At 40.5% G+C, this 10,562-nt stretch overlaps 1 protein-coding gene across 1 annotated transcript in view; it reads left to right on the forward strand.

Annotated features, from left to right (window-relative positions):
- Positions 1-10,562, forward strand: part of MYO1B (myosin IB) — a 215,487-nt gene that overhangs the window by 53,428 nt on the left and 151,497 nt on the right. The window contains exon 3 of the mRNA XM_006864054.1: positions 2,214-2,329. Coding sequence (XP_006864116.1) covers positions 2,214-2,329 — 116 coding nt within the window. The remainder of the gene's footprint in view (positions 1-2,213; positions 2,330-10,562) is intronic.

Consider the following 10,562-nt stretch of genomic DNA (forward strand, 5'->3'; position numbering starts at 1 on the left):
CCTGTACAGGGTTTCCGAGGGTGTAAATCTTTACGGGAGTAGAAAGCCTCATCTTTCTCCCGCGGAGCGGATGGTAGTTTCGAACCGCTGACCTTAAGGTTCACAGCCCGATTTGTAGCCACTACGCTACCAGGGCTTCCCTGTAGGCACATGGATATTGTGTATCACAGACAGCGTTGTACCTCATGACTGATCCGGATATGTTGTTTTTGACAATGAATGCAACACCATTCATCTTTAATTTGTCATTCCTGGCATAGTAAACCATGTGGTCATCAGATTCAAAATGGCCAATATCAGTCCATTTCAGCTCACTAATGCCTAAGATACCAGATTCACAGCAACTCCCAAGCCACCACAGTAGGACAAACTGACCGACAAGTGGTGGAAATGAATACTACTCTTGTAGAAATTTAAGGTCAAAGTGGAAAGGAAGGTAAGCAATGTTCTGGTTTGCAGTGCAAGAAAGTCAGCATCCGATATAATATAGTATTGATCCCTCAGAGAGTACAGAGCTATGTTTCAAGCTTGAGACAGTAGTACATTAGCTATGATATGTAATTATGGTTTTGATTATTCAAGGGATAGCTGTGGCACTGATGTTGAATTGTGTGTGGTCTGATCCCATCATAGATATTAACAAGTTTGTATCAGGGAAGTGCTAAAGACCCTATTTTTTGTGTACTGGGTTGTGGGTAGAGGTGAAGGAAAACTCTGGGTTACTGTTGACTCCAACAGGAGGATAAAGATGAGAGAAGGAAACACCAGTCAGTTCTAACTGAAATGAAGGAATGAGCACTAAGATTGCTTACAGTCAACTGATTGGTGATGACATTTCGCCTGTTCCTGGCTAGTTCCTGGCAACTATGATAAGCTTTGAAGAGCTCTTAACCTAGAGCCGTAAGTAAATCTGTCAGGTTTATTTTGAAAAGTATTTTAAATGCATAAATCTATGTTTTCTATTTACATATAGTTATGATTATATCGAGCCTCCCTAAAACTTCTTCTGTGAATCTTGACCTCTGTGCCTATGTAACTAGCTTGGAATGGGTGTCTTTGTTATGTTAATGGACAGGATTCTTGTGTTGTTGTTGTTAACTACTATCAAGTCACTTTGAACCACAGACCTTGGGGTCAGCAGCTTTGTGTTTATTTTATAGTGTCACATCAGAACTGTTGTTGTTAAGTGTCTTCCAGCCTTGACTCACAGTGGAGCAGCTGGTGGGTTTGAACTGCCAACCTTTGTGGTTCACAGTACAATGCTGATTCTATAGTGCCACAACAGGAGTCCAGGATTAGATTAGTATGTTGTTGTTGTTAAGTGCCCATACTGGACCTGTATAGGATTTCCAAGGAGTGACTAGTGAGCTTGAACTGCTAACGTTGTGGTTCAAACTGACTGTTGCAGTCCAGCACATTAACCCACAGTGCCACACCAGGACTCTGATTAGTATGGTGTTGGTGTGGTGCCTTGGAGTTGGTTCCAATTTATAGTGACCCTGTGTATCTTTATGGGAAGCTGTAAATCTTTATGGGAGCAGAAAGCCTCATCTTTCTCCTGTGGAACAGCTAGTAGTTTCGAACTGCTGATCATGAGGTTAGCAGGCCGACTTGTAACCACTACGCTACCAGAGCTCCTTCTGATTAGTATAGTGTTTATAAATCAATTTCATTTAAAATTTGTTGCTGCGTGCCTTTGAATTGGCTCCAGCTCATTGGGACCCTAGATAGGGTTGCAGATAGAGAGCAGATGGTGGGTTAGAACTGCTGACTCTGTGGTTAGCAGTCCTGTGTTCATCCTATAACATCCCACCAGCGTTCCATATAAGAAGCAGAAGGGGTTGGAGGTGGGGCTTTGAAGAGAGACGCCAAGCTTCATTCACCCAGTACCAAAAGCTCAGGACAGATACAGACTTTAGTCCAGAGCTAACAGACCCTTACATTTGGAATTTTAGCTCCGAAACTATGAAGAAGTAAATCTCTTGCTTGTTAAAGCCATTCATTTCTGGTATTTCTCTTGTAGTAATAGTAGAGAACTAAGACATAGACCATCTATATTCAGAGATGTAAAGCTTTCTTGAAAGTAGAAGATGAATGACCAAGCATTAGAACAAGTGTTATTTTGTTAAAGGATGAAAAATACAATATGAAAGTTTACCATATTAAAATATATCCTGCGTACTAATGAGTGTTTTTTATTCTTTTATTTACAGACATACATTGGAAGCGTGGTTATATCTGTTAACCCCTACCGGTCATTGCCCATTTATTCTCCAGAGAAAGTGGAAGATTACAGGAACAGAAATTTTTATGAACTGAGCCCTCACATGTAAGTACAATATTAAAGCATTTAATTGCTCTTTCACTCCATTGATGTAGTTGACAGATGTGTCCAGCTGTCTCCTTGGAGGAACATTTTTTTTTCCAGTTTCTTTTTTTTTTTTTTTGCCAGATAAAAGAATGTAGAAGTTAATTGTTACACTATTTAATAATAAAAAATAAAAGGCAGAATAATACTTCATTTGGCATTAGTCTCTCTTTATGTTCTGAACTATTTGGGTTCTGTTAAAAATCCTGTGTAAGAAGCAGCTGTTGCTAATTATTTTTGCAAATAAAGTAGGAACATGCAAATAAAATGGGAATATGCAAACAAAATAGGAATATGCATTGTTTATTATTATAATGAGCCCAAGCAGCATTGTCATAGTCTCATTTGTCCTAGAAGAATTTCAAGTTTTGTGTTGTATAATGGTGTTTGGATAAAAGGACTAAATGCGACCTTCTGTTTGACATTTCTGTGGACATTATTTATCAGACGTGTGGGATTGGCCGGTGATTTCCCCTTTTCTGAAATTTACTTGTTTGATTTTTCCAGAGAAGGTCACTGGTTAGTGTAAATAATCCTTCACAGTGCCTGTAGATTCTGTTTGTCTGCTCTTTCAAGGTGAATTCTTCAGTGATGTTTTTAAGAGATTCTGCCAGTTTATGCTACTAGGTTTTTGGGTGGATTTGAACCACCGGCCTTTCAGTTAGTACTCCCGTGAATAGCTGTTTGTGCCACCCACGCCTGTCTGAATCAGTGGTGGTAGTTGCTGTTAAGGGCTATCAAGTTGGTGCTGACTTACAGCCACCCTATATAGGGTTTCTGTGGAGTAGCTGGTGGGTTTGAACTGCTGACCTTGTGGTTAGCAGTCCATGGTTTATCCTACAGCGTCACACAAGGACTCCAAGGTGGTTGTTGTTAGACCCCACTATTTCTAATTCTCTGAGTAATAATGGAAAAAAAGATAGAAGAATAACCAGAAATTATAAACAACATTAAAATTTCTTAATTTCTCAAGCTATGTTACGTTTGCTTATACCTAAGACACGTACGTCATTGAGTTTAAAGAAAAGGAAAAGGAACATTATTGAGTTAAGATGTGACGAGTTAAAAGCCTTGAACTTTCCTCCTTGTTACTCACAGAGGCCTTTCCTGCCCCTCCCATATGGGTTTGCAAATACTTTGTCAGAAATGATGATTTCAGTATTGTGAACTGTTTTAAGTGGACATGGTGTCTGGGAGAGGGGCCTAGTAGAAATGGTATAGTTCTTATGTAATAAACTGTGGAATGCAGATTAGAATAGTTAGGAACAACTGCTGAACACTGGAGTCCTGCTGTGGCTCCGTGGGATAATGCACTGGATTGAAAGGTTGGTTTCAGCTGCAGGTCGGTGGTTCAAATTCACCAGCTTCTCCTTGGAAACGCTATATAGGGTCGCTATGAGTTGGCATCGATGTGACAGCAATTAACAAAAATCAACAGCCAAAAGAACAGCTGCTGAACACGGATGGGGTTAATGTCTGTTAAAGTACACTAGAACAGCGTCAGGCACTCAGCAAGCTCACATGATTTCTCATGAGCATTATAATTATTGCTTTTTTTTTTTTAGCAATAATTGCCCTGTTTCTCTTAAAACAAACCATATGTTAAAACGCACCAACTGCCAAGTTGATTCGGACGCATATTGACCCTATGAGTAAGCCGGAGTAGATGTCTCAAGACGCCTAAGTATTTATGGTCTAGACTGCCACATCGTTCCCTTACAGAACAGAATTTTCACTTCTGTGTCACTAGGGCTTCTGTATGTTGAAAACAACCCTAAATACCATGAAATGTATACAGGTATGTTGTTGTTACGGGCTGTCGAGTCAGTTCCGACCCATAGGACCCTCGATAGGGTTTCTGAGGAGCAGCTGGTGAGCTTGAACCACCGACTTTGTGACTCAAATCAACCTTACAGTCCAGTGCATCAACCCACAGTGCCGCACCAGGACTCCTAAACAGGTACATGCAAAAATGGCATTGACTATGAGAAGGATTGTCCTGGGGTGGCACTGTCAGATAAGTACTAGACCACAAGGTTGGTCTAAGCCTCCAGGTCAGTAGTTCAAACTCACCAGTCGCTCCTTAGAAACCTCATACAAGGTTGCTGTGAATTGGAGCAGACTTGTTGGTACTTAACAAGAAGATGAGAAGGATTATTTGGTCATTGGTATATTTGGGAAGATTTTTTTGAAAACCTAAAAGTTGTCAGCTGTGGTCATTTCTAAAGTTCCGACATTTTTTAGAGTACATTTTAGCTATTGAACTGAACCAATTGTTCTCAGTTAAGGACGGTTTTGTTCTGATTTTACTCCCCAGGGGGACATTTGACGATGTCTGGAGACATTGTCTGAATGTCAAAAATGTATGTTTGGGTAATTGCTATTTGTAGGTGGAGGCTGGGGATGCTGTTAAACATGCTGTAATACACAGGACAGCCCTTCTCAGCTAAGAGCTATTCAGCCCACAGTGCCATTAGTGCTGTGGATGAGAAACACTGAACTGAATTTCGAGAGCTGCCGAGAGTCCTGGCTTTGTCCTAGCATAAGAAAATTTTCTCCACAATGGCTGCTGCAATGGGCTTAAGCGTAGCAATGATTGTTGGAATGGAGCAAGACAGGCAACGTTTCATTCTGTTGTGTATGGATTTACTATGAGTTGGAACTGACTCGGTGGCACCTAACAACAATAACTCTTTATTTTGATAGACTATGAATCCAATAATCAAAGAGCATATATATCACTGTCCAGATGTTTTGTTTCTCTTAATAGTACAGACACTGACATTTTTAGGCTTTTTGGGATTAAATACTGAAATAATTTGAATACAGTTGGTTACTTAATTTTCTTAAAAGAAGTAGATTTTGTCCTATGCTTCAAGGAAGAATGTATTGTGGAAGCTGCCAACAACAACTGGTGATCACAGCTTAGGAACAAACTGAAATGCATCTTCCTGGTGATGATAGTTCTGTGTCATGGAGTCGGTTCTAATTCATAGCGACACTGATTAGGGTTTCCAAAGCTGTGAGTTTCAAATTGACTTCACGGTTAGCAGTCCAACGTGTAACCCACTATGCTACCAGAGCTCCTGCATCCTTAGGTTAATGGGTAATGTGGTGACCGTATTACATTAGGCATGAGAAGTACTATTTGAAACAAGTTTGTTGTTGTTGTTGTTAAGTAGTCTTTCCTTTTTTAGTAATGAAACATCCAACAATAATTTTTTTAAACTTCTGGTTCTTCTCACCTAAAAATGGAAACATAATTAATAAGAGGATTTGGATAGTACTAACATCAATTGTTTAGAGTTAAACCTTCTGCATCTGTGGAACCTTTGATCTCTAATTTTGTGCCACACTAATTTTGCAGGATATGAATAATGTTGTGAACTATGGGTATTCTAGAACATTTAATTGTGCTCAGGAAGAACCCATACATAGACCAAGAGGCAGTCATTCAAGCAGAACGAGGGAGTACTGAATTGTTTAAAATTAGGAAAGGTGTGCACCAGGGTTGTATTCTTCCACTGTACTTATTCAGTCTGTATGCTAAGCAAATAATCTAAGCAGAATGCAACATCAGTATAGGAGAAGATTCAATAACAACCTGTGACATGCAGATGACACAACTTTGCTTGCTGAAAGCAAAGAGATCTTGAAGTACTTGCTGATGATCAAATACAGCCTTCAGTATGGATTGCACCTCCATGTAAAGAAAACAAAAAATCCTCACAATTGGACCAACAAAAATATTGTAAACGGAGAGAAGATTGAAATTGTCAGAAACTTCATTTTGCTTGGATCCACAGTCAGCACTCATGTAAGCAGCAGTCAGGAAAGCAAATTACTATTGTATTGGGCATATCAGCTGCAAAAGACCTCTTTAAAGTGTTCAAGAGCAAAGCTATCAGTTTGAGGACTAAGGTGCATCTGACCCAAGTCATTGTATTTTTAACAGCTAACATATGCATGTGAAAGTTGGACAATGAATAAGGAACACTGTAGAATTGGTTCATTTGAGTTATAGTGATGGAAAAGAATATTACAAGTACCATGGACTGACAGAAAAACAAACAAATCTGTGTTGGAAAAAGTACAGTTATACTGCTTCTTAGAAGCTAAGGTGACGAGACTTTGTCTCTCATACTTTGGGCATGTTATGAGGAGGGATCAGTCCCTGGTGAAGGACATCATGCTTGGTAAAGTGGAAGGCCAGCGAAAAAGAGGACGATCTCCCAACAAGATGGATGGGCATAGTGGCAGCCAAAGTGGGCTTAATCATAGAATGATGCAGGACTGGGCAGTGTTTTGTTCTGTTGATCATAGGGTCACTGTGAGTCAGAATGGATTCAATGACACCTAACAACAATAATGAGTTTTCAGGACCCCATACCCATTGTGTGATGTTGTTGCTAGATTGCTTGTGTTTTGAGTCCTTATTAATAATGCTGTTAACATTTACTCCATACAAGGTGACAATATAAATAATACCAGCAACATTTCTGATTCTATCTTAGAATGTGTGGACTGCGTGGTTTGGTGTACAGGGCCAGAGATAAGGGCCAATGACAAGTCTTAAAAGTTATCAGTATGTGTTTATACAACATGGGTGAAATACTGTGAATAAATACAGCTAGATTCTGGATTCTCTATAATTGGGTTGCTCAAGGTATGTGGTGATGCAATGTCTCTGAGGCTTTTGTATGATCTCTTGTGGGTAAGGTGCTGTGGGATCCCCATGTAGAAGGTGTTCCGTCCTTGAGGACTTAGGAGGTGGCAACTCAGAGCAGAGGACAGTTGGAATCCTGAAAGTTGAGTTTGCCTCATGAACAACAAATATGATTCTAGGCCCAGCAAATGCTGTTTGAGGGCTTCCCCTGTACCAGCTATTCAGTTCAGGTGCTTGGATATACAGCTAAATAAAAGTCTCTGCCTGCAGTGGGCTTCCATTCTAGCACAGAGAGACTCTAAACAAGAGAAGGAAATAAAGCCAATGATGCTTTATGGTGATACGTGCTATAGTGAAATATAAAACAGGCCAGGGGATGAGAGCTGTGTGGAAGTGAGAGCCTGGTTTACTATTGTAACTAAGGTGCTGGGGAATAGTGATACCTCAGTAACTCAAAGGGTGAGGATGAGCCCTGGGAAGTGCTGGGAGAAGAGTGTTCTAGGCAGAAGAATGGATAGAGCAAAAGTCTGAACTGCATGCCCCAAATACATGAGGTTCCATGGGGCTTGAATGCAGGGTGCAGTTGGTAAGTAGAGTCCTCAAGCATAGAACAGGACCTTAATCACTAAGGGATTGTTTATAAGGAATTTGCACTTTTAAAAGAGGCAGGAGAGATAAGATCGGTCTTGAGATTTGGACCCTTGGGCTGCTACCCACAAGGTCAGCAGTTCAAATCCATCAGTCAACTCTGCAGGAGAAAATGAGACTTTCTGCTTCCACAAAGATTTACAGCCTCAGAAACTCTATACAGGGCCACTGAATCAGACTTGACTGGATGGCACGATGTTTGGGTTTTTTGGGGGTAGGTGCAGAGAGGAGGAACTCCATGACAGTGAAGTTTAGGATCTAAAGATTTTTGCAATAATCTTGGCTAAGAAGGGACAAGGACAAAAGATCATCATCTGGAAATGGGGGACATTTCAGAGACAAATGCATGGACTTTGGTGACTCCCTGGAAGTGGTGAGGGTGAGGAAGCTCAGAGGTTGGTCGTACCTCCTGGTTGGCTTGAGAGTAAGTACTGAGATCGCGAGGCCAAGCAATCAAGCAATTCCCAAAATGCTGAAGAGAGCCTTGTAAATAGCAGTAAATTCTTAGAAGACCTGAGTCTGGGCAATCTTTTGTATGGGCTTGGAATAGTGAGACTTCCTCGCTAACACCGCTGTGTTCCCTAGTCCCAGTGTGTGGATAGAGCGTCAAGACTGGATTTAGGGAAGACATATGCTTCAATTGCTGATATTGGACCCCTAAAAGTTGTACATTAAATGAGAATTTCTCTTGAATGTATGAATTATCCTTGTAGCTGTTTTTTTTTTTCAAAAGTAATGATACATACACTTTCAGTTTACTTTGGCTCTTAGCTCATTGGCTATCCATTGCTTTGATCTGAATATTCTCTTCAGCTGTTTAAAGTTTGGGAAACAAATAATCCAGCCTTGCCAGTACAGCCCCACCACCATGTTTTCTGCTTTCAGATCACTGAGTAGACATGTGTCTTTTTTGTGTGTGTGTATATATAAAGAGAAGTTTATTATCAAGGAAATGGCTTAAAATCAAGTTCCAGGTCCCCAGTAGAAGAGAGAGAAAGATTCCCTCCTTCATATCTTTTAGGAGCAGACCACACACACCCCCAAGGAAAAATTCCTTCAATTGATTGGCTGCTCATAGCTGCTCATCATAGAGCTAACTGTGCCTGTACTAGGTTTTATCATCACGGGAATAAGCACATCCCAACTGCTAAACCTCTGGAAATCCTGGACTAGTCAAAGTGACACAAAAACCCTTACCATTGCATTCCACCTTTGTCAACTTGATACCTATAAACTATATGCATAATCTCTAAATAAAGAAAATTATGAAGTCATACTTGCACCTAACATGATATAACTAAAACACCTCCAACCAAAAATACACTGGCTCCATTTTTATCTTATATACCACAAATCAGCAAAGTAAAAGTATTTGATGCACACATACAAAACAAAACAAGATATATATTAATCCAGAAGTCCAAAGGGCACATTCTGCAAGCCAGCCTCCTGCCCGTAGACACACAGCCTTACTCAGTCCCTGGGCTTGGAGTCAATAGCTGCTCTGCCTTTCCATGCCACCACTTCTGCCGCCTTTTCTGCTGTCTCCACTTTTTCAGGCAGGGACCCCAAGCTCCACTCATGCTCTTCCTTAATGATGGCCCTGTGATAGTCTGTTCTCACAATTAATGGGTGCCAATAGAACATGTTCAAATTCAGCCAGAGTCTTCATTGCTGCATTTTCCCCAATTCCATTCACTAGTAGATCCAGATGTTCACCAGTGAGCATAAGTCTCATCAGTGCCCTTTAACTTTCAGTCCTCAAAGGGGGTTTTCCCTGATGAGCCAACTTTCCTTGCCTTGATGCCTCTTGACATGTGCCTGTTTTTGAGAGAGCCTGCTGCGTAGTCTTAATTTTGTTGTTCCTTAAACCTGCATTTGAAACTTCAAATTGAAGGGTTCACTCCTGTAGTTAGTTTCCTTAGCCCCCTAACTATTTGCTGTGCCCTTTGCCTAAGAGGCTGTGTATAGACATTGTCCTTAAGGCATGGAAAGACTGTCATAAAATATTTGAATGTTAATTTCTTGAAGCCAAATTAATGTTGACATTTTGATATGGTGTCCTAGTAACCTGAATTAATGATCCTTTTTCCAAAATGTGTCTAAAAATTCAATGGCTCAATGCAATAACCATTTGACTATTACAAAGGCTCAGCTATTCAGTTCCCATCTAAGGCAACTCCTTCACATGTGCTGTGAACCCCATCCAACACCTCTCATGTCTTCAAGGAATTTTTTCTCATAATGTCTCATCTCTCCACTATATTATCAACTCTTTTATCTCCTTCCATATCCATCAAGAAGTATTATACAAAACCATAGACACCTTTATTAAACCAAAATATCAAAATGTGAGCTATTGTTTCTTTTTTTTTAATGTCTTATTGTGAATTATGTGATAGTTTACATGGGAGAACATTAGTTTTACATTCTCATATCATTTCATTGCCATGGTTACAATCCCCTCCATGCATTATCAACCAACCAAAGGGTATATACCCCGCAAGCCTGCCCGGTCATTTAGCACACAGCCCCTCTTCCTCTCTGGGTCTAAAGTCCCCAGCTGCTCCATCTCTCCACATCATCGTCTCTGCCTCCATCTCTGGCATCACTACTTCTCTGGGTAGGGTTCTGCTTTCCGCTCTTCTCCTTTGATAGTCCCAGGGATCGCAGCTTCTAGACTGTAAAGTTAATCACTCCCCTGCTTTTGCTACAAAATGTCTATCTTTACATTTCCAACCCTCACAATCAGTCCTGATAACAATTATTCACTATTGTATCATAAGAGGCCTATCTGCATTTCCTTTCATCAGACCTGCCTAGACACATTGGATACTACTCAGTGGAGATTCTACCTTCCGCTGCACCCTCTGGATCTAG

This window comes from Chrysochloris asiatica, unplaced genomic scaffold (assembly GCF_000296735.1).
Source record: "Chrysochloris asiatica unplaced genomic scaffold, ChrAsi1.0 scaffold00059, whole genome shotgun sequence".
NCBI classification, from domain to species: domain Eukaryota; kingdom Metazoa; phylum Chordata; class Mammalia; order Afrosoricida; family Chrysochloridae; genus Chrysochloris; species Chrysochloris asiatica.